At 37.8% G+C, this 24,252-nt stretch overlaps 1 protein-coding gene across 1 annotated transcript; it reads left to right on the top strand.

Annotated features, from left to right (window-relative positions):
* Positions 1 to 488: 488 nt before the first annotated feature.
* Positions 489 to 2,335, top strand: LOC111876966 (reticulon-like protein B5). The gene is made up of 5 exons (XM_023873524.3): positions 489 to 874; positions 1,300 to 1,480; positions 1,557 to 1,695; positions 1,797 to 1,866; positions 1,955 to 2,335. Exons 1-5 carry the CDS (start codon positions 643 to 645, stop codon positions 2,122 to 2,124), a joined length of 792 nt encoding a protein of 263 aa, XP_023729292.1. The 5' UTR covers positions 489 to 642; the 3' UTR covers positions 2,125 to 2,335.
* The last annotated feature ends 21,917 nt before the right edge of the window (positions 2,336 to 24,252 follow it).

Genomic DNA, 24,252 nt, shown 5'->3' with positions numbered 1-24,252 from the left:
AGGTTTTAAATTAGTAAATGTTTGTGCATCTCCATATAGAATCCTTAAATCACAGAACTCATTGTTGTTAATTGATACTTTTGATCGACACATCATGTCGTTCTAATTTATTGGCTGAATGTTCATCATTACAATTTGTGCTCATAACAATGTATGATCAAATTCCAATACAATAATATAGTATGTAGGTATTTACTAGCAAATCACATAAGCAAACAATCATGAACACACCATTTTTATTAGAATAAATATAAATATATTAGATATGTATATATTATTTTAGCACATTGAACTAAGGCTCATATATATAGCACAAATCTCTTTTTTATAATCAAAAGAGCAGATGGCCCATAGGCCATCTCCGAAGCCCAACTGGAACTTTAGACTCCAGTCCAAACCGTTCATGAACCGAAGAACCGGCAATCCGAACAAAAAAAATCATCCGATTTTAGACAAGAGAATACCTTCCCAATTTACCCTTCCGAACCTCAAGGTTTGGGTACTCCTAACCTAAGCTTCGGGTTCAGATTCAATCATCCTCCTCATGCATACCATATTCATTTCATAAATTATTCAGAACACACCTACGTTCTCCCGATTGCCGGCGAATAACTGCGAAGATCCGGTAACCGATATCCAGATATGGCCGATAAAGCCGCCGGAGGGCAAGAACACGAATCATCGTTTATTGATTCAGTGAAAGAGAAGGTCACCGAGAAGTTTCACGGAAGCGGTTCTTCGTCGTCGGATTCTGAAGGCGAAGGCAAAGGAAAACTCGCATCCAAGAAGGATTATCCCGTACCGATCAAAAAAAAGGTTCAAAGCCTCTCCTGGAAGGAGAAGCCTGTTCACGATCTATTAGGAGGCGGCAAACGTACGTATATATGCTCGTTTCATTCAAATTACATTTATTATTAATTGCCTTATTTAGATTTCCATATCGCTCATATACGATTCATTCCAGGCATTCAATAATTAGGGAAATTGTTCACGCAGATCCTTGATTTAGATAATCGATTAATAAAAGGCTTTATATTAATTATATATGCACAATCTCTGTGTTGTTAAGCAAGAACAATGCCGTAATCCACCAATTACCAACATTTGGTGACGTTATACAAATTTAACTGAGATGTTTAATTCAGAGCTGGATGTTGGACATATGGGAGAAGTCATATAAGCAAATTGAGGATGCTTATAGAAATAAATTGAACTTTTGTTACCTATTTAGGTTCAATTTCATCCGAACCATGTTATCACAAGCAGACATTGATAGTTTCAGTTTTTTGTTCATGACAGCTGCTGATATACTTCTATGGAGGGACAAGAAGATATCTATTGGCGTGCTTGGTGTTGCCACTTTGATATGGGCACTTTTCGAATTGATTGAATATCACTTACTTAGTCTACTATGCCACACTCTAATTCTAGTCCTTGGGATCCATTTTCTGTGGTCAAATACATTCAACCTCTTCTACAGGTAGCATTTACTTCATGTTTATGCTCTCTCACATACTCTTGATCAGTATTGACCTATATATGTTGTAAAATGACAGGTGTCCACAATTCCCAGAAGTTGCTATTGACGAAGATACTGCTCTTAAGATAGCCTCTGTCCTTAGGTCTGAAATCAACAAAGCTTTGGAGGTCCTTAGGGAAATCGCTTCTGGAAAGGACTTGAAGGAATTTCTAGCTGTATATTTCTTTATATTTTCCTCTCTGTTTTAGCCATCATTATCAATTCTCTGATATTGGACTATTTATATTATCATGATACAATTTTTTATGTTTATTAGGTGATTGCTTGCTTGTGGATTGTGTCAGTTGCAGGAAACTGGTGTAACCTTTTGACGCTGGTCTACATATGTAAGAATCCTTTTTCTATTTTGCAGTTTGTGTATCACTGTTTTCATACAACAAAAAGACACTAACCTTTTTAATGATGAGTGATTAGGTTTTGTTCTTCTGCAAATGGTGCCTATATTGTATGAGAAAAACAAGGGTCAAGCTGATGTTTTACTTGAGAAAGCGGAGGGTGAATTGAAGAAGCATTTTGAGGTTGTAAGTGAGAAAGTTTTGAGCAAGGTTCCCAGCAGAGCATCCAGGGAGAAGAAGGCCACATAATAATAATTAATAATAAACTGAGTATTAGACTCACATTCACTAAAACGAATTTGTTCATTTATTGTGATTATTATGACCCATTCATTTCATTCTATAATTTCTTTATGTGTTTTATCATTAAAGACTTACATATATTATGATTTTTATCATTAGAATTTATTTGTAAATTCTAAACATTAATTCAATATTGCAAGTAGCATTTTATGATTTATGAGCAATTGTTGCATACTTAGTTCTCTTTTGATTGCCTTTTAGGAGGAAAGATGGATAATTTGACATAATGCAATGAATCTAGATACAATTATTATAACAATAAGAACAATGGTTTCTTTTGAAGGGTTAATTGTGAAAAACGAAAAAAATACAACCATAGTTGCATTATCTAACCAATTCATACAACATAATCTCCTTTAGCCATTATTTTTAAGATGGTTTGGCATCATTTATGAATATGTATCTCCTTGGAGATTTATCTTAATGATGGGGGAAAATTAGTGTTGAATCAAGCTTCATCTTATATTAACTTGTTGAGATTTGGCTTAAAATGAAACAAGTGGCTGTCCCACATTGATGGCAAATGAAAATATAGAATAGACTTTATGCCTATAAAAATGAGTGCAAGACTTTCATGTTAAATTGTCCCAATCAAAATTCTTCGAGTCTTTGATTTTTTTTCTCTTTTATTTTCTTATTTTATAGTGTACATATGTATATTTTTTAGGTAGCTATGTAGGGAATATTGTAGTAATTGTTTTTTCATGAAGGTCCGTGTTTTTTTCATTTTGTTTAGAGTTTTCGGTTTTCCAGTGGATTTTTGTGTTTCTTTCTTGTTTTGGAGTTTTCCAAGTGTATTTTTGTGTTTGTATTCAATATTTTTCTATCGGGTTGTTTTGGAAAATTGAGAACGTTTTAAAACAAGATTAATTTGATCTCTTATTAAATCCAATTTGGTTTTTGATGAAGTTAACGAACCATTCATTTTTGGAGATATTTAAGGATGTCAATGGGGGCAAACGGGACGGAGAGTGCATCCCCCGCCCCCGTCCCCGAAATTTCCCCGTTCCCCCGTCCCCACCCCCGCCTCCAAAATGTTCAGTTTTCCTACTCCCGTCCCCACCCCCGAATCCCCTTTATTACCTCCGCCCCCGCCCTTGATTGATTTTAGGCTCTCTTTTTTTTTTTCTAAAAAAAAGTTGTTATTTAGGTTAAAATAAGATATTTTTAGTTAACAAATAGTTATTTATAGCAGAATTTTACATGTTAAAACTAAAGAAGCTATGTCATCTTAAAAACATTATACTAACAGCTTAAAAATATGTATTTTGATGAATTTTGGAAGCTTAAAATCATGTTATTGTTTATTATATTTATATAATTAATACATGTAATATATGTGTAATTTATTAACGGGGTCCCCATGGGGGGATTCGGGACGGGATTGCCTACCCCGCCCCCGGAATTAAAATGGGGGTTAACCTTGCTCCCGCCTCCGTCCCCGCCCCCAATTTTTAAAAAAAAAATTCTCCAAACGGGACGGACCCCCATGGGAACGGGATCCCAGGGGATTTTTAACATCCTTAGAGATCTTTATAGTGGTTTTATTATTGGACACATTAATGGGTTTTCACCTTCTCTTACTCAATGATAAGGCAAAAAAACATTGATAAAAAATGAGGTACTCTAACCGAATATATATATATATATATATATATATATATATATATATATATATATATATATATATATATATATATATATATATATATATATATATATATATATATATATATATATATATTGTAACACTCGTGTTTCTAACCTAGACATTTATACTGAGGTGACAGTCTAGGTTAACCTTTGTAACTCATTTTGAAGAAATGAAAAGGAATTATATGAATATTATTTGAATTATGTGTTTTATTCTTAATTATTAGCGTTTAATTAATTAAGAATAAAAATAAGCATCAAAATTAAAGTGTGTGATAAGCCCGATATCTTTACATTAAGTTGTAGTGGTCGAAACAAGGATTTCGGGGATATAAAGAATACCAAAATCCGAGTTATAACGAAGAAGTTATAACCTGTCGAAGTTTCGCGACAAAACCGGCACGACCCTGAATGTCGTAAAAAGTGAGTTTTTGATAAACTACTTTTTAGCCTTAGTAATCTAAACGAAAGTCGTAGTATTCGTTAAACCGAGAAGTTCGATAAAAAGAACGCCCAAATCTGACTTCGTATAAGGAAGTTATGATTTTTCGAAAATTCAGTTTAGCAGTAGACAGCTAAAAACTCGAATTTTAGATCGAGCGATTTTTAGCCGACACAAACTAAACGAGAATTGAAGGTCTCGTCATTAGTAGCACAACGGTAAAAAGTCTGACGAAAACAGACGTCGGATGAAAAAGTTATGAATTTTTAACGGATTTCCTGTCCCGGACTATTAAAAATAATAATATAAAAATTAAAGCCGACGAAGTCTAAACGGAAGTTGTAGAGCGTAATTTTAGCTACGCGTGCATATAAAGAACGTCAAAAACGGAGCTCGTATGCGAAAGTTAAGGATTTTAGAAGTTTTTGCGCGAAAATCGAGAAAATTCGCATAGTCACGAGCTGCCACGTCACCCTCGCTCAAAACGCGCCACGTGTCCTGCTGAGTCATCCGAGCTGCTGTGTCATCCAAGCACGTGGCCTTATCCGAAGTGGTCCAGTGAGGATCCGACGCGTGTTCCATTCCTCGTGTCCGAGCCTCGCACATGGGTCACTTCTCCGCGGTCCAATTAGCAATTGCCACCGAGGCCTTCGCACGTGCTGCCACCTGCGCACCCTCGCCTGCGGACCCCACCACCAAGCCGACTTCGGACCAGTAGACTTCGGTCCAATCAGGAGAGGACAGCAAGCCTTCGCACGCGCAGCCCACTTGCGAGCCATCCCCCTGCGAGCTTCGGATCTGCGACGCGTGGCTTCTTTCTAGCCGTCGGATCAGAAGCCTCGCCCCTATAAATAGAAGGGTGCGAGACCTCCCGGGTAACTTTGGAAATTTGCCACTTTTAACCCCTTTTCCCATATTTGCTTCCTATTAACATCCCCCAAAGCCCCGATATCGATTATAAGCCCCGAAATACTCCACAAAGTGCCTGAGAAGCCCAAAAAATTTATCTTTTCGGTTTCGAAACCCGACTTTTGCAGAGCCCGGTTTCTCAATAACACTCTCAGTTTTATTAGAAACAATCGTTTTAGGAAACGAATTGCTGCCCGATTATCATCAAATCAGGTGAGTGTATAGTCACTTTCATTTTACATATAGATATGAAGTATTTACCTTATAATACATGCTATGTGTAAATATATTAATTGTTTATTTGAGGTGACTGTTGAGTTGATGTTTTATACAAGTTTTAAACTGTATAAGTATTTTTATCTACAAATATGTTGGGTAGAACATGGGTAGATAGTGATGTGTGATAAAATAAAATTGATGAGAGGCCTCGATGTGTTTTGAGATCAAGTCATCTAGCGGAGTTTGGATGACGACCACGAACTTTCTAGACGGTCCAGTGGGAAACATTAGCAGGTCCGCAACCTGTAGGTGTTAATGAACTTGGGTGTTTATTCACTGTACTCCATCCCCCTCATGGTTGCCTTTAGGACATGTATGGCTGAGGAAACCCCTTAGCAGTAGTGTCCATCCCGATGATATTCTTTAAGCTAGGTCCCTTGTGATAAGTGTTTAGGGACGTAAAGTGAGGATAACGGGAACGGGTAATCAGGGTTATTGTTGATTGATGAACTTAGTAAGTTTATTATTATTGTGGGTTGAAAACCCTATATGCTCACCAGGCTCCCAAGCCTGACCCACTAAGCTTTTTATGTTACAGGTAGTGGACCCTGAGCATAGTCGGAGGACGACGAGAGATTTTTGGATTATAGGCCCGTAGTTGTAAATAACTGTTGAAAGACTTATAATGTCTTGTTTATGCTTTTGATCTATATCGGAACATGACATCTCGAGGTTTTGATATATATGGAAAATATATGCCTTCTTAATGAAGGGTTTTGATAAACTTTTATTATATGTTGTTTGGGGACCAATTCCGCAACATATTTTAAAAAGATTTCTCTGATTTTATTTTAAAAAACATAAATTAAGTCGGTCTTTTTTGGCCGAGAAATTAGGGGATGTCAGAGTTGGTATCAGAGCATTAGTTTAAGCGAACTAAGAAATTGTAGAATTTCTAGACTTGAACTTAGAATGCTAAGTGATGATTGTAAGATGAGTGTCTACCATATTTTAGACACGAGCACTAGTTTATTTTAGGAAAGATGCCTAAAATGCCCTTATGTGCTAAATGCTATGTGTTTTCCATGTGTGTCATTATTTGTTCGGATCTATGGTCTGTTGCCGACCGGATCTGGAAACCTTATGTGTGTAGGATTCTAAGCGTATGATTACGAGATTAGAACTAACATGTAAACGTTTCAGAGTGATAAGAGAATTAATATGTCTAACAAGGATAAAGACCTAAATTCGCCTTATTTGGTATATAGATTGTGTTTGGCTGTCAAACCAACAAATGATGGGATAAAATAATATTAATAAAGCTCAAATCACTACTATTTCTAATACTAAAGATAGTATAGAGTAAGCAGGGTCGGTCCATAGGAATACAGGACTTGTTATCTTGCCATATTTTCACACATAATACAAATAATATTAAAATGGGGGATTGTGTTTGAACTTGAATTAAACTTCATAAATAAGAAAGATTGATAACAAACGCGGTAAAAGAAGTACATTTCCGGTTCTGACTCTTATACATGTATTATGTTGAAAGATGTAATATGATTATAACTCATGTTCAATCTAGGTTGGTAAGCTGGATATTAATAAACTCTAATATCCAAATTGGTAAAAGTATTTTATTCAAAACAAACTCTTCAAATAAAACTTCATTTAATTGATTCAATTCAAATAAGCTCTTGCATCAAATCATTAAATGACATTAAGTTCTTGCACTAATTACCAACAATGTTTAACATTCCTTTTAAGCTTGGGAATATAAAAATTTAATCTTTGATTGCACTAATTTTGATCTAATTACAACCAAGTAAGTGTGTGTTACTAACATCAAATCATAAAACATATACGAATTTCATAATTTGATTAACTAGATTGACTAGAACCCTAATTCATTGATCAAGTGAAAAAGAGAACCAACCAAAGACATGATTAAGATCAAATCAAAGATTACTAGATGTTAAACACAAGTCAAATTCAAGTTACAACCTAACAACACATACTTAAGAATTCAGATTCGGAAATGATAGTGAAATCAACCACACATGTCTAGGTTGAACTACAAATTAAACAAGTTTAAACTTCAAATTGACTTACAAGAAAGAAATTAAAGTGTTTCCAAGTGTTAATCTACTTGCAAAAGCTCTGAAAATCGCCTTCTCTCTGCCCAAAATCCGACCTAACCTCCACAAAACTGATTGTCTGAATTATATGAGAGTAAAACTACTTTAAAAACTGTCAAGACGTTTACATGGCCCGTGTAAATTAAAGGGTGCCATTTACACGGCCGTGTATACAAGAAAAGTAGAATGCTTAATTCTTCCAGGTCTTCGAAGTAGAATGCCCTTGTATATACGTTTACACGGCCCGTGTAAATTGTAGGTATACGTTTACACGGCCGTGTAAACTCCTGTGAAGCCAAATTCTTTATTTCTTCATTCTCTCTCTTCTAAGCTCCAAAACTTCTGCAACTTTGTCTCCAATTCTTTTTAACTTCCTCCAATAATTTCCAACCTTCAAAAAGTCCCTGAAATATCATAAAAGTGTGTGAATGGAATTGCATCATGAAAAATCCCGAAAAATATGCAAAATGCATGAGTTTAAACCTAAATGCAATGCATTATTATGAACTAAAACTACAAAATGAATGCATGAAATGCACCTAACAGATTGTAATGGCAAGAACTCGTAGTGGAGCTGCAAATGCAAACGGAAACAGGGATCAACAACCTCAACCTCAAGTAGTTGAGCAAGTACCTGTTGTAGGAGCTGCACCTGAGCCAATAACGATGGCTGGGGTACAAGCAATGATGCAGATGATGTTAGATCGCCAGATGGAGGAGATAAGGCGATTACTACAACAACATAGGGAAGAGACTACGATGCCTGTTGAACAACCCGTATTGAATGAAGGGCAATTCGTAGAAGGGAACTACAGTGGGACTCTTGGTCAAGCCAACCCACCGATAGTTAGACAAAACAACCAGGATGGAGGAGTTGATGGACGCGGATGCAAATACAAAGATTTCATGGCATCTAAACCGCCATGTCTATCTGGAAGTCTGCCGGTGGTAGTCATGAATTGGATCTCCGAAATGGAGACGATGTTTGAAAGTTGTGAGTGCAGCAACAAACAAAAGACCGGACTTGCAATTCCTCTATTAAAGTCTGGTGTGTTGAGCTGGTGGAAGTTACTAGCTGATTCGATGCCCAAGTATGAAGCTAGTAAGATGTCTTGGGAAGATTTTGTGGTACAACTGAAATTACAGTACTGCTCTGAGCAGGATCTTCTGGAAATCAACAATGAGTTCCAGAATTTAAAGAAAGGAAAGATGAGTGTTACTGAATACGCTGCTAGTTTTATGGAAAAGATGAAGTTTGTTCCTCATCTAGTTCCAACTGAACTCTCTAAGGTCAACAAGTTTACCCTCGGATTACCAGCGTACTTTGGTCCGATGGTTAAGCAAGCAACCACTTTGAAAGCCGCCATCTGGGCTGCTAAGAATGTTGAGGTTCAGATCAGAGAGAAGGGTATGGAGAGGGCAGAATTTGGTGAAAAGATAAAATTTGAAGGAACTTCAGGTTCCAACAAGAAAAACAAATTTTCTAAGTCCAAGAAGTTTGGAGGAGGAGGAGGAGGTGAAGTGAAATGGTGTGAGAAGTGCAAGAAAAAGCACTTTGGGAAATGTAGCAAGGAGGTGACTTGCTTCAAATGTGGAAAGACTTGGCATTATGCCAACGTGTGTCCGTCCGACAAGAGGGTATGTTTTGAGTACATCAAGTTGGGCATGTTCTTAAAGACTGTCCAAAGAGGAAGGATGCAACAAAGCCCAATCTACCACCAAAGCTGAAGGCGGGAGCCTTTCAGATGACACTTGAAGCTGCAAAAGAAGAAGTCGATGTCGCTTCAGGTACCTTTCTCGTAAACGAATTGCCTGCCCAAATTTTGTTTGATTCTGGAGCCAATTACTCCTTTATATTGCATGAATTTGGTAAAAAGCTAGCTTTGCCTGTAGATAAGCTAGTTAATGCTTTATTAGTCGAGATTGCCAGTGGAAAGTTTGTACCTGTTAGCCATCGTATGAAAAACATCCTCATTGACTTGGATGGGAATAAGTTCCACGAGGAATTATTTCCTATCGAGTTAAATGGATTTGACATAGTTTTAGGAATGGATTGGCTTAGCGCCAACGATGCAGAAATATTATGCAGAAATAAAGATAGTAAAAGTAAACTCGCCAGGGAAAGAGTCGTTTATGGTGTATGGAGACAAACGCAGAGTAAATTCTGGAATCATTTCCCTAATGAAAGCCAGAAAGTGTTTGGCCAAGGGATGTACATCATATCTAGCGTTCGTGATCGATGCTAAGATGGAAAAGAAGGAGGTGCAGAATATTCCGGTGGTGTGTGATTATCCGGAAGTCTTTCCTGAAGATCTTCCCGGATTGCCCCCTGATCGACAAGTAGAATTTCGTATCGACTTGTTACCAGGAACGACGCCGATAGCAAAAGCACCGTATCGATTAGCACCAAAAGAGATGAAAGAACTTATGACACAACTTCAGGAGTTATTGGACAAAGGTTTCATTTGACCTAGTTCATCGCCCTTGGGAGCCCCTGTGTTATTTGTAAAGAAGAAAGACGGGAGCATGAGAATGTGCATCGATTGCAGAGAGCTGAACAAAGTGATGATAAAGAACAAGTACCCATTGCCAAGGATCGATGACATGTTCGACCAGTTGCAAGGTTCGAGCTATTTCTCGAAGATCGATCTTAGGTCGGGATACCATCAACTAAAGGTGAGAGAGCAGGATATCGAAAAGACTGCGTTTAGAACAAGATATGGACACTATGAATTTTTGATTATGTCGTTCGAATTAACCAATGCCCCAGCAACTTTCATGGATTTGATGAATAGGGTTTGTAAACCATTCCTAGATAAATCCGTGATAGTACTCATAGATAATATCTTGATTTATTCGAAAAGCAAGCAGGAGCATGAAAAGCATCTGCGTGAAGTGCTAGAAGTCCTGAAAAAGGAGAAGTTGTATGCAAAGTTCTCCAAATGTGAATTTTTGATTCAAGAAGTCCAATTTTTAGGTCATGTGGTTAACCAAGAAGGAATAATGGTTGACCCATCAAAGATTGAAGCTATGATGAAGTGGGAACAACCAAAAAGCCCTACGGAGATTAGAAGATTTTTAGGATTAGCTGGATATTTACTGAAGGTTTATCCAAGGCTTTTTCTTCGATTGCTACTCCATTAACAACTTTTACCCACAAAGGAGCTACTTATTCTTGGAATGAGAAGCATAAGGAAGCCTTTGAGAAGTTGAAGAAGAGATTATGTGAAGCACCGATTCTTTCGTTGCCTGAAGGAGTTGATGACTTCGCAGTTTATAGTGATGCATCTGGAGTTGGGTTAGGTTGTGTTCTGACCCAAAGGGATAAAGTGATAGCGTATGCATCGAGGCAATTGAAGGAGCATGAAAAGAACTACCCCACTCACGATTTGGAGTTGGCAGCGGTAGTATTCGCCCTAAAAATATGGAGGCATTATCTTTATGGCACAAAGTGTAAACTTTTCACTGATCATAAGAGTCTTCAATATCTCTTTAATCAGAAGGAATTGAACATGAGGCAACGACGCTGGCTAGAGTTACTCAAGGACTACGACTGTGAGATACTTTACCACCTTGGTAAAGCAAATGTTGTTGCTGATGCTCTCAGTCGGAAGGTAAACCTTGAAAAGAAAAGGCCAAGAGCGTTGAGAATTGAAGTTGTCTCGAAAATTGTGGAAAGTATAAAGAAAGCTCAAGTGGAAGCTTTAGAGAAAAATGACCGAAAGGAAGAACGTTTGGGCAAAACGTTAGTATTCGGTACAAACAACCAAAGGTTGAAGGTATTCCAAGATATGATTTGGGTACCTAAGACGGGAAGAGTAAGAGATCTTCTGATGGAAGAAGCTCACAAGACCATGTACTCGATTCATCCCGGCAGTACAAAAATGTATAGGGATCTAAAGCCCTATTATTGGTGGCCGACGATGAAGCTCGATATTGCTAAGTATGTGGCCAAGTGTGTAACCTGTGCTAGAGTTAAGGCACAAGATCAGAAACCATATGGGAGTTTAGAACCTTTACCCGTACCCATGGGTAAATGGGAAGACATCACCATCGATTTTGTGACTAAACTGCCCAGAACAAGGAACGGTCACAACATGATTTGGGTGGTCGTTGATCTCTTTACTAAGCGTGTACATTTCATAGTAGCCAAAGAGAAATGGTCTATCGATAAACTTGCGAATTCTTATGTGAAGGAAAATGTGAGGCTTCACGGTGTTCCGTTAACGATTGTATCCGATCGTGACAACCGTTTTACCTCAAGGTTTTGGAGGAGTCTACAAGAGGAATTGGGTACCAAGTTGTGTTTAAGTACAACTTACCATCCGCAAACCGATGGTCAGAACGAACGAACAATTCAAACATTGGAGGATATGCTGAGAGCATGTACCCTAGAATTCCAAGGTAACTGGGATGAACACTTAACTTTAGTAGAATTTTCCTATAATAATAGTTTCCACTCAAGCATTAAGATGGCATCTTATCACGCTTTGTATGGAGAAAAGTGTAGAACGCCGTCATGTTGGCTGGAAGCTGGGGAAAAGCAGTTTATGGGACCTGAAATAGTCCATCAGACTGCTGAAAAGTTGAAAGTGATAAGGGAAAGGATGTTAGCTGCTCAAGATCGACAAAAGAGTTATGCTGACAAGAAAAGACAACCGATAACCTTTGAAGTTGGAGATTCGGTTTTACTTAAAGTCTCGCCGTGGAAGAGACTTATAAGATTTGGGAAACGAGGAAAGTTGAGTCCAAGGTTTATTGCACCGTTCAAAGTTCTTCAGAAGATCGGGAATCAAGCTTACAAGCTAGAGTTACCGGAAGAACTGGAGGGTATTAATAACACCTTTCATGTGTGTTATTTGAGAAAGTTCACGGGAGATGTGCCCGACATAATTCCGATTTCTGAGTTAAGGTTGGATGAAAACAAGAGGTTGATCGAAGAACCTGAGGAAATCGTTAACCGTAAGACTATGAAGTTACGACGCAAGATGGTTGATTTAGTGCTTGTGCGCTGGAAACATACGAATTAACCAAATCTCACTTGGGAAACGGAGAGTGACATGATGAGTCGCTACCCGCAGTTGTTTGGTGATATGTGATTCCGGGGACGGAATCATCCTAAGGGGGAGAGAATTATAACACTCGTGTTTCTAGCCTATGCATTTATATTGAGGTGATATTCTAGGTTAACCTTTGTAACTCATTTTGAAGAAATGAAAAGGAATTATGTGAATATTATGTGAATTATGTGTTTTATTCATAATTATTAGCGTTTAATTAATTAAGAATAAAAATAAGCATCAAAATTAAAGTGTGTGATAAGCTCGATATCTTTACATTAAGTTGTAGTGGTCGAAACAAGGATTTCGGGGATATAAAGAATACCAAAATCCGAGTTATAACGAACAAGTTATAACCTGTCGAAGTTTCGCGACAAAATCGGCACGACGCTGAATGTCGTAAAAAGTGAGTTTTTGATAAACTACTTTTTAGCCTTAGTAATCTAAACGAAAGTCGTAGTATTCGTTAAACCGAGAAGTTCGATAAAAAGAACGCCCAAATCTGACTTCGTATGAGGAAGTTATGATTTTTCGAAAATTCAGTTTAGCAGTAGACAGCTAAAAACTCGAATTTTAGATCGAGCGATTTTTAGCCGACACAACCTAAACGAGAATTGAAGGTCTCGTCATTAGTAGCACAACGGTAAAAAGTCTGACGAAAACAGACATCGAATGAAGAAGTTATGAATTTTTAACGGATTTCCTGTCCCGGTCTGTTAAAAATAATAATATAAAAATTAAAGCCGACGAAGTCTAAACGGAAGTTGTAGAGCGTAATTTTAGCTACGCGTGCATATAAAGAACGTCAAAAACGGAGCTCGTATGCGAAAGTTAAGGATTTTAGAAGTTTTTGCGCGAAAATCGAGAAAATTCGCATAGTCACGAGCTGCCACGTCACCCTCGCTCAAAACGCGCCACGTGTCCTGCTGAGTCATCCGAGCTGCTGTGTCATCCAAGCACGTGGCCTTATCCGAAGTGGTCCAGTGAGGATCCGACGCGTGTTCCATTCCTCGTGTCCGAGCCTCGCACATGGGTCACTTCTCCGCGGTCCAATTAGCAATTGCCACCGAGGCCTTTGCACGTGCTGCCACCTGCGCACCCTCGCCTGCGGACCCCACCACCAAGCCGACTTCGGACCAGTAGACTTCGGTCCAATCAGGAGAGGACAACAAGCCTTCGCACGCGCAGCCCACTTGCGAGCCATCCCCCTGCGAGCTTCGGATCCGCGACGCGTGGCTTCTTTCTAGCCGTCGGATCAGAAGCCTCGCCCCTATAAATAGAAGGGTGCGAGACCTCCCGGGTAACTTTGGAAATTTGCCACTTTTAACCCCTTTTCCCATATTTGCTTCATATTAACATCCCCCAAAGCCCCAGTATCGATTATAAGCCCCGAAATACTCCACGAAGTGCCCGAGAAGCCCAGAAAATTTATCTTTTCGGTTTCGAAACCCGACTTTTGCAGAGCCCGGTTTCTCAATAAAACTCTCAGTTTTATTAGAAACGATCGTTTTAGGAAACGAATTGTTGCCCGATTATCATCAAATCAGGTGAGTGTATAGTCACTTTCATTTTACACATAGATATGAAGTATTTACCTTATAATACATGCTATGTGTAAATATATTAATTGTTTATTTGAGGTGACTGTTGAGTTGATGTTTTATACAAGTTTTAAACTGTATAAGTATTTTTATCTACAAATATGTTGGGTAGAACATGGGTAGATAGTGATGTGTGATAAAATAAAATTGATGAGAGGCCTCGATGTGTTTTGAGATCAAGTCATCTAGCGGAGTTTGGATGACGACCACGAACTTTCTAGACGGTCCAGTGGGAAACATTAGCAGGTCCGCAACCTGTAGGTGTTAATGAACTTGGGTGTTTATTCACTGTACTCCATCCCCCTCATGGTTGCCTTTAGGACATGTATGGCTGAGGAAACCCCTTAGCAGTAGTGTCCATCCCGATGATATTCTTTAAGCTAGGTCCCTTGTGATAAGTGTTTAGGGACGTAAAGTGAGGATAACGGGAACGGGTAATCAGGGTTATTGTTGATTGATGAACTTAGTAAGTTTATTATTATTGTGGGTTGAAAACCCTATATGCTCACCAGGCTCCCAAGCCTGACCTACTAAGCTTTTTATGTTACAGGTAGTGGACCCTGAGCATCGTCGGAGGACGACGATAGATTTTTGAATTATAGGCCAGTAGTTGTAAATAACTGTTCTTATAATGTCTTGTTTATGCTTTTGATCTGTATCGGAAAATGACATCCCGAGGTTTTGATATATATGGAAAATATATACCTTCTTAATGAAGGGTTTTGATAAACTTTTATCATATGTTGTTTGGGGACCAATTCCGCAACATCTTTTAAAAAGATTTCTCTAATTTTATTTTAAAAGTATAAATTAAATCGGTTTTTTCTGGCCGAGAAATTAGGGGATGTCTCATATATATATTTATATTTATTTGCACAACTTCATAAAAATGTGTAATATTTTCATGTAACTAATAATTATACCAGTTTTACTGTATAATTATAATAATATTTGCACAACTTCAGTTTTTATAATTTTTCGGAAACAAATTTTAATTTTTTAGTTTTAATATATTTTAATTATAATTTTATTACAATAACTATATAATTTATAGACAAATTATAAAAATGATTTATGTGTTTACGTGAAATTTTGTAAAACCATCAATTGTTTTTGGGGTTTTATTTTCTTATGTTATTGATCATTTTAGTTAATTCACCATGTTCCTTCCTCAACCTAAAACCATAGCCACACACCACCCCATTCCCTCTTCGTGACTACTTATTGTCGGACAATATACCACCATTAACCAGTTTGTCGGCCCCAAGTAACCTCATTTATCTCTCTCTTCTCACCTCCTTTTAGTTTCCAACATTTTTAGTTGTCATCGATTTTAACGGCATCGCTATCAAGACTCATCGCTCCTTAAACTGGCTTTGTATCTCCGCCTCCTATTAACCCAATTTTGTTACCATATGTCATTGTCTTTCAAATCGAAGGTTGTCCGAGGTTGACTTAGGATTGTGTTCAAGGTCAAACTTTTTTCTTATTTATGAATTTCACTGAATATTGTTGCTACTTTGTAAAGAATCTTTGGTCACCAAAGTTTTCATTTCACCACTGGCAGCTATCAAAATCCTGAATTTCCCGAGCAATAGATTTTAGACTTGTGAACATTTTTTTGTTGTAGTTGCCGCTAATCAAATCCTAAAGAATAGTCCAACTATTCAAGATGAAGTGATTCATGTAAAAACTCACATGTTCATCTTGAAGTTGTAAAGAAATCGAAGATAAAAGCTAAAGCCAAGCACAAAGCAAAGATTGAAAAGAAAAGAAAGCTACAAACCCAGGGGGGATTGTTAGGAATAAATTATGGTTTATTCTAAGTGAAAAGAAATCAATAAACCAAGGGGGAGATTGTTAGGTCATAAATTGTGGTTTATAATTTGCATTTCATAAGGTATTAGAGTTCTCGGTCTCGGACCGAAAACACCATGTTTTGGTGTTGATTTGACCAAAATCACATGTGATTTTGGTTAGGCTTACTGTTGTTTTGTTTGGGTTTTGGGCTTGGCCTTGGTTATTAGGTCTAGGTATAAATAATGTCATTTGAGCCTTGTAATGGGAGTGGGACGTTTTGGGGGTTGCCATAAGCTTAGAGCGTGATTTGGAGAGAATCAAGAGAGAAACAAGTGTAATTAAGAATCTTATGTACCCGACTATTCAATAATAGTGTGCATTAAAGATTAATTGTTGTGTTCTTATTCTATATTTCGTCTTGTCTAATTCACTTTATTGGGATTCCGCACAATCAAGTGAATCCGATTGATACATCATAGCATTTTGGGGTTTTACAAGTCATTGGAGTTTCTTTCTCATTACCATATGGTGCCTGATCTCCAATATGTTGCGACCCAGGTTGCTCTGTATTTGGTGGTGGCAGCCAGTTGTCTTTGTTATTTCTGTGTCGACCTGGCGGAGTTGGCTACCATCAAGACTGAGCGTGATGAGCTTATAGAGAAGGTGTGGCTCCTTCAGGATGAGAGATGCAAATTCGAGGAGCTTATGTTGTTTTAGCTGGAGAGAAATATATTGTTGAAGACCAAGTAACTAGCTTGGATAGGGAGGTGAAGCGTTTGTCGTTGCAAGTGTGAGATATAGCGGCGAAGAAGGAAGCGTTGGAGGCGCATACTAGACAAAAAGGCAAGCAGTTGGAGGTCCAAGCGTTCACGAGGAGAGCCTTGGAGAGGGATTTGGCCCAGATACTGCAAGAGGGGGTGATCCGGGTAGTTGGCCGACTCATTGAGAGTGAATAATTTTTAGTTGGGGTCCGACTGTAACACCTGTAAATTTAGGCTAGGCAATAAAGTTATTATAAGCCATAATAATGAGTGTTAAATAAGAGATTTTTTAGGATAAATAATCTTAACCGAGTTATAGTATATATTGTAAATAGTGAGTTGGAGATAGGTTAATTATTAGCCCTAGTGATCTACACGAAAGTCATAGTATTAGGAAAAACGAATTTGTGCATACAGGGAACGTCCAAATTTGACTTCAATAGTGGAAGTTATGATTTTTCTAAGATTTCAGTGTAGCAGTGCGCGCACAAAAATTGAGTTTTAGATTGGTTGATTTTTGTTCAAAACGATATAAATGAGAATTGAAAGTCTCGTTAATAGGATTCCAAAAATATAAAAAACATCGAACACAGACGTTGGATGTGGGAGATATGCATTTTATACGTGTTTTAATAAGCTAAGCCTGTGTAAATAAAATGAAATCAAAACTACCTGACGAAGTTTAAAGAAAAGTTGTAGATCTCGTCGAGAGCTTTCCGTTGATATAAAGAACGTCAAAAAGGAGCTCGTATGAAGGAGATACGTAATTTCTAAATTATGAAAATCGGCACGCACAACGCGACCCGTGTAGCTTTCACACGAAGTCAGCCACACTGCTACGGCCGTCGAGTGACACGTGTCACCTAACCGATGGATCGGCGTGTTGAAGAGTGCAACACACACGTTAGGCATGATGCGCATATGCGTTTTTTGGCCCTGTAAATAAGCAACAATCCCTCATTCATTCCACACACTCTTACATCCACTCTCTATCGATTATCCCTCCTGTAAACCTATTTTTTTCGTTTCTCACCTAAGGCGAAGCCTTACGACACCCCATAGTATGCGTTTTAGTAGTAGCCTTCGAGTAGGAGACCCTGAGTCAGAGTTCTACCCACTTGGACCCTGGTTATCATCCATAATCTGTAAGTGAGCTACACTTACTCTGCCATTACATAATTTATAATTATAGTCATATTCGTTTTTATGAACCTATAATTGTTGGATTAGGTATCTAATCCCATAAATATAATTGGTATGAACTTGAATTGATAGTAGTACAGTCCTTTTAGGTTGCTCTCAAACCTAGCAATTGGACATGATATTTTTGGAGAGATAGAGATTGATTTATTATTTGATTAATAAATTGAAATAAATAATTTATTAATATATTATGAGAATAATATATTAATTAGAAATAGTAATATTTAATTGATATTTAGTCATAAATTAATTGGAATTAATTTTATGATTAAAAGAATTAATTAAAAAGTGCAGGGGCTAAAATGTAATTGTTCAATAGTTGAACAAGAGGCATTCTAGAACCTCCCAGAAGCCTTGGACGGTTTTGAGGTGGGTTTTAGGGTTCTATAATTATCCACGTGGATAGTTAGGAAGCTGGATAATTACCAATTCAAAGATAATATTATTATATTGGTTTTGGGCTTATCTAGGGTTTCCTTGCTGTACTATATAAAGGGGCTAACTCCTAGCAATTTCGGCACTCATTCCTTAGAAGAGTTAGGCTGAAATTATGATCTCCTCTCCTCTCTCTACTCAATATACTTCTTGCTTGTGTTAGGTGTGAACCACTAGAGGCACGACGCTTGTGGTGCTTGCTTCCAGAAGATCAACAAAGGGATTCTTGATTGTTTACTTCAACAATCAATAAGGTATGTATTCTACATGAATTCATATTTTAGATAAGAAATTTTGTAGTTTGATAGTTCATAGTATGTTGCCTTTATGTGAAATACATAGATCCTTCATAGGTTGCATGTGCCCTAATCGTTTAATTGTTAAATGTTTTTTCGCTTAGAGCATAGAATTTTTGTAACATACTTTTTCCATCAATAATTAAGATTTATCAATGATTCCAAGTCATATAATGATTGATCTACTTACGGGAGAGGTGCCTAGAATGGTCACGTCGGCTTGGTTGTTGGATTTCAAAAAGACTATATGTCAAAATGGTCCTGCCTCCCGACTGTCTCGCCTGACTAATCCTTATTTGATAGAACTATCAATATTCATTATAATGATTGATAGGTCTTGATTCTCTCTAGTCCTGTAGAATATTAGACTAAGACTTAGTAATAATGATACTAGGCCACATCAAAGGAAAGGTCAGTTGCTAAAAGCGATGCTCTACCCGAATTTCGAGTCATTACTTTAGCAAGTGAGTGCATAGTTAGTTTCAAGCTTATGCATAGATATAAGTATTCTTAATGCTTAACTGCTATGTACACTATCTTTTTTTTTGTTTAATGTAGTTGTACAAATATGATTACTACTTGATTTATTGGTATGTTTAACATACTTAATAATATGACTGGGTGGTAAGGGGTTGTGCAAAATAATAAATAAGAGTTTGTGATACGGTTGTGTGAAATAGTGGTTGCGATAGATTAGAGAGAGTCGTGTGAGATAATAAGTCGTGTCTGCCATATCTATCTCAAGTACTTTGTATTGTCGTGCTAAACCCAAGTACTTTTGTACTGTCATGCTAAACCCAAGTACTTTTGTACTTCCGTGCTAAACCCAAGTACTTTTGTATTGTCGTGCTAAACCTAAGTACTTTGTATTTCCATGCCTGTCGTGATTATAGAAAAAGTACTAATGTATTGTCGATTTGTTGCAAGTATTATCACACCGTCGTGCCTAATCACCTAGGAATTATAGTTGTTTGCTGCTAAAGATCCTTTAGGAAAGATCCCTCAAGATCATCATAATAGGATTAGTAAGTGAAAGTGATGGGAAATGGGGTAATTGGGTTATTTGAATGTTGATGGTTATATAATTAAAAATTTTAATATTGTGGGTTGAAAACCCTACGTATCTCACCAGGTTTCCCAACCTTACCCACTCAGTTGATTGTATCACAGGTAATTACATATATGATGATATATGTATCTGATAAGAGATTCAAGGAGATGTAGACCATTAGTATAAAGAGATGTTTTAAGTCTTCATTTATGCTTATGTTTCTTGTATCGACGATGACATCCCGAGTTTCTAATATATAAATGAATAACATCCCTTCGGAAATATTTTATGGGACAAAGTCCGCATTTGTAAATTAAAACTCTGATTTTAAAATAAGCATAAACTAGTATTTTCTAGCCGTGAAAATGGGGATGTCACACCAGTGCCTGAAGGCGATATGCATGGCCGCTGGTATTGAGAGTGGTAAGCACCCGGTGCGGAAACAGTTGTCTATCATGAATTTTAATTCGGAGGAGTCGAGTGTTACGTCGCAATCAGCACAGGCGATGCATGCTGCAATAAATGCATTCTTAGAGATAGATTTCACCATGGGGATTTAGACTTGGTGGGGCTCCGTCAACTCTATTTGGATCTTTTAGTAGAGGAACGTCCTCCGGTGGGTCATTCGAGGCAAGCTGGACCTTCTTCTGCTTCCCCTAGCAACTGACCGTTCTTTTTCCTCGAACCACATCTTCTTTTGTTATTGGCTTGTCTATGATCTTCATGTAAGTCCAAGGGGTACCCAGTGGATAGTGCATCTTTATCTTTTGTTTTTACGACATTATGCTTCTGTTTAAAAGGTTGGTTTGCCTCCATTTCCGGTGGTTTGTGTTGGCCACCGGTGTGTATGCGTGTGTGTTCACTTCTTTTCTTAATTAAGTTATCTGCTCCCCAGGTTTATGTTGGCCTTGGGTTTGATTGGGTTGATAATTGAACCATCTGCTCATTTCTTCGACCTCGAAAGTCCTTAATTGTCTAAGTCCCCTTGAGTCCATTCTTGGGACTCACACTGGGAACTTGAGACATGCCCCATTTTTGGGTTATGGGCTTGTGTTTCTAAGCCAAATCGTTTTAGTTAGCTTTTGGTTTTGAGCTTTGGATAGCTCATTATGTTGGGAAAGGTTATAAGCCTTTGAAACCACTGGGTGAATTCTCGCAATGGTTTCACTCAAATGATGTGGATGATCGATCCTGTCTACCATTTAGTAAACGTGCACAACCTCTGATGATATCATGCTTGAATTATGAAAAAAACGTTTTAACAATTTTTTATAGTGGTCAATTTGCATCAACTTACTGATAACATGTGTAGAATATCAATATTGTCTGATGAGAATAAAAAGTAGTTACTCTATGATATGAACTAAGGCCTAGCTCTTGGGCCAGTTACTAGGGTGTGATTATCCATCGAGAGTTTGATTACGCTACCCTTACCCTAATTGTATCTTGTTTTTCTCCTTGCTCTAAGAGTAGAAGTGGCGCAAGTTATGCGCGTTCCAGGTGCAAGGAACCGGTCTCCCGTCCTAAGCTTCTAGGACATAGGCTCCGTTCCAGTGCGTCTCTACAACTTTGGACGGTCCTTCCCATACGGTGCTCAACTTGCCTTGAGTTTGTGTATGTCTGGACTCGTTCTTGCGCAATACCCATTCTCCCACCTTGAAGTTTTTTTTACTCGTACATGCCGGTTGTTGTAGTTTTTAGTGCGGGCCTTGTAGAATGCCTGGCGGAGCTTGGCAGCTTTACGATTTTCGTTGGGTACGTCTAGGTCCTAACGAAGTTCATCCTCATTAGTGTTCACATCAAACTCTATTACTCCTAAAGATTTGCTTATGTTTTCGAGTGGGAATACTGCTTCTGTGTCGTATGTTAAACTGAAGGGTGTTTCTCCGGTGCAAGACCTTGAGGTCGTGCGATACAACTAGAGTATTGTTGGCAATTCTTCGACCCCCGCCACTTTTGATTTCATGAAACGCTTTTTGAGACTGTTGGCGATGATCTTGTTTGATACCTCAGTCTGACGGTTGGCCTAGGGATGGGTTACGGAGGTGAACTGTCGATGGATTTGCTACTCCTCGCACCACTCTTTGGAAGGGCTACCCTCAAATTTAGTACAGTTGTCACTAATAAGGACTCTTGGGTACCAAATTAAGTGAGGATATTCTTCCACATGAACTTTATCATTTGCCTGGATGTAACCATGGTTAATGGTTCAACCTTGATCCACTTGGTGAAGTAATCAACGACTAGCAGGAATTTGGATCCCCTGGAGCAACCGGGAACGGTCCTATGTCCACACATCTATCACCAGATTATTTCAGCCCTAGAGCTAGTTTGAGCCCTAAAAAAGTTGAAAGAGGATTGTCGCACGGAAAATCACGTGATCCACCTGAATTACTCAGAGCAAGTGATACAGGTGGGTGCCGACCTATAGGCAAAAACCAAAACCAGGCTAATCGCACTCTTGAAGCAATTCTCCAACGTATTTTCATGGCAACCTGCATACATGTGTGACATCCCCATTTTCACGGCCAGAAAAGACCGATATGCTTTATAAAAATCAGAGTACCTCTTTAAATAAAAATGTTGCAGAATTTGTTCCCAGTTAAACGTGATAAATACGTTATCAAAGCATTTCTGAAGAAAAATATTTTTATTCATTTTAAAACATTTGGGATGTCATCGTCAATACAGAAACATAAGCATAAACAAAACTTACATTCATTATCACTAGTGATTTATATCTCCTTAATCTCTCAGTGTAATGTGACTTCATATCAACACCTGTGATATAAATAAACTGAGTGGGTCAGGTTGGGAAACCTGGTGAGTACATAGGGATTTCAATCCCACAATGTTATACCATATATATAGTTTAAAACTCACAAAATATACAATTTTACCATATATAAAAACAACTCTTATCCCACCCCGTCGATCCTCACAACGAGACTATCCATACTCTCGGACCTAAGATTAGCCGTTTTACCTAATCCATACTCCTGGATCAGAAATGAATAACTTTACCTAATCCATACTCTCGGATTAGGGACGAATGACTACTCCATACTCTCGGATTAATGATGAATGATTATGCCTAATCCATACTCTCGGACTAGGGACAATGACTATGTCTAGTCCATGCTCCCGGATCAATGACATATACTAAGGTTTTATTCTCTGAGTATAATTCACTCGTACTCGTAAGAAAACGCTACCCAATATTCCTCATAATTAATTTAGGTTTACTCTTTATCCTAAATCAGCATATATAATCAGGTATGTTCTTTCACAAGTATCTCAGACAACATCAAATAATTCGCACATAAACATATATTTAATACTTCAATCGATACTTGTATTAAAATCATTTTCATGAAAGGGACTATGCACTCACACATCTTCAACAAATATTTAACTCTTTAACATATATTTAATACTTTAAGTAATACATGTATTAAAATCATGTTCATGAAAGGGACTATGCACTCACACATAAACTCTTCAACAAATATTTAACTCTTTAACATATATTTAATGCTTTAATTAATACTTGTATTAAAATCATGTTCATGAAAGGGACTATGCACTCACTTGAAAAGGTGGTGATTCCGAACTCAGACAGCGCTTCGCTTCTTAAAAATAATTTCCTTCGTTGAAACCTAGTATTATTACCACTAGAGTTTAGTCTATTATTTGTCGAGACTAATTAATAGTCTAGCTATTATTACTATTATATAAGCGTTAAACAATACTTATATAACCCATAATAATAGCCCAAGTACTTATTATAAGTTCCTAATAACGTTACTATAATTAAATAAATGATATATTAAAAATAGCGTAGGCGTAGCTCACTTACAGCGGGTTTTATAGAAAACCGGGCTTTGCTTGGAGCAGTGTTCCCGAGCCGAAAAGCTCTTCTTCTCGGAGCCGTCGACCACTCCGGGGCTTCCGCCTCGTGCTAGGGAGGTTCCCTAGCCTTTTTGGGGGGTTTCGAGGCTAGAGAGAGGTTCTAGAGAGAGAGTAAAAAGAAGAAAGAATAAGAAATGTGTGAAGAAAATGAGGGTGGGAGCGGTTCTATTTATAGGGTGAAAAATGGCTGAGCTTGGTGCCACATGTCACCATCTAGTGGCAAGACTTGGGGAGAAAGCAATGGCCAAGATTGTGCCACATCACCCATTTTCGCACAGCACACTTCCGACTTCTAAAATCCGTAACATTCACATACGACCTCCATTTTTGAGGTTATTTATATCCACACGTAGGTAAAAATAAGATCTACAACTTTCATTTTGACTCCGTTGGCTAATTCTCGACCGATCATAAATTTAACAATACGAGGAGATTATACTGTTAAATGTCCGCGAAAAATTCATAACTTCTATATACAGACTCTGTTTTCTTCTGTCTTTTTACTATTGAGTTCCTATTAATGAGATCTTCAATTCTCATTTAGGTCGCGTAGGCCAAAAACCGATCGAACTAAAATTCGAGTTTCGGGTC

This window comes from Lactuca sativa, chromosome 8 (assembly GCF_002870075.4).
Source record: "Lactuca sativa cultivar Salinas chromosome 8, Lsat_Salinas_v11, whole genome shotgun sequence".
NCBI lineage: Eukaryota > Viridiplantae > Streptophyta > Magnoliopsida > Asterales > Asteraceae > Lactuca > Lactuca sativa.
This window is presented reverse-complemented; position numbering and strand designations above follow the sequence as displayed.

What these genes read in the sequence shown, in the direction of transcription:
- LOC111876966 (XM_023873524.3), top strand. Translation starts at nt 643, where the DNA reads ATGGCCGATAAAGCCGCCGGAGGGCAAGAACACGAATCATCGTTTATT. An exon ending in ACTTGAAGGAATTTCTAGCT is followed by an intron (nt 1,696 to 1,796) that starts GTATATTTCTTT and finishes TATGTTTATTAG; the next exon opens with GTGATTGCTTGCTTGTGGAT. An exon ending in TTTGACGCTGGTCTACATAT is followed by an intron (nt 1,867 to 1,954) that starts GTAAGAATCCTT and finishes ATGAGTGATTAG; the next exon opens with GTTTTGTTCTTCTGCAAATG.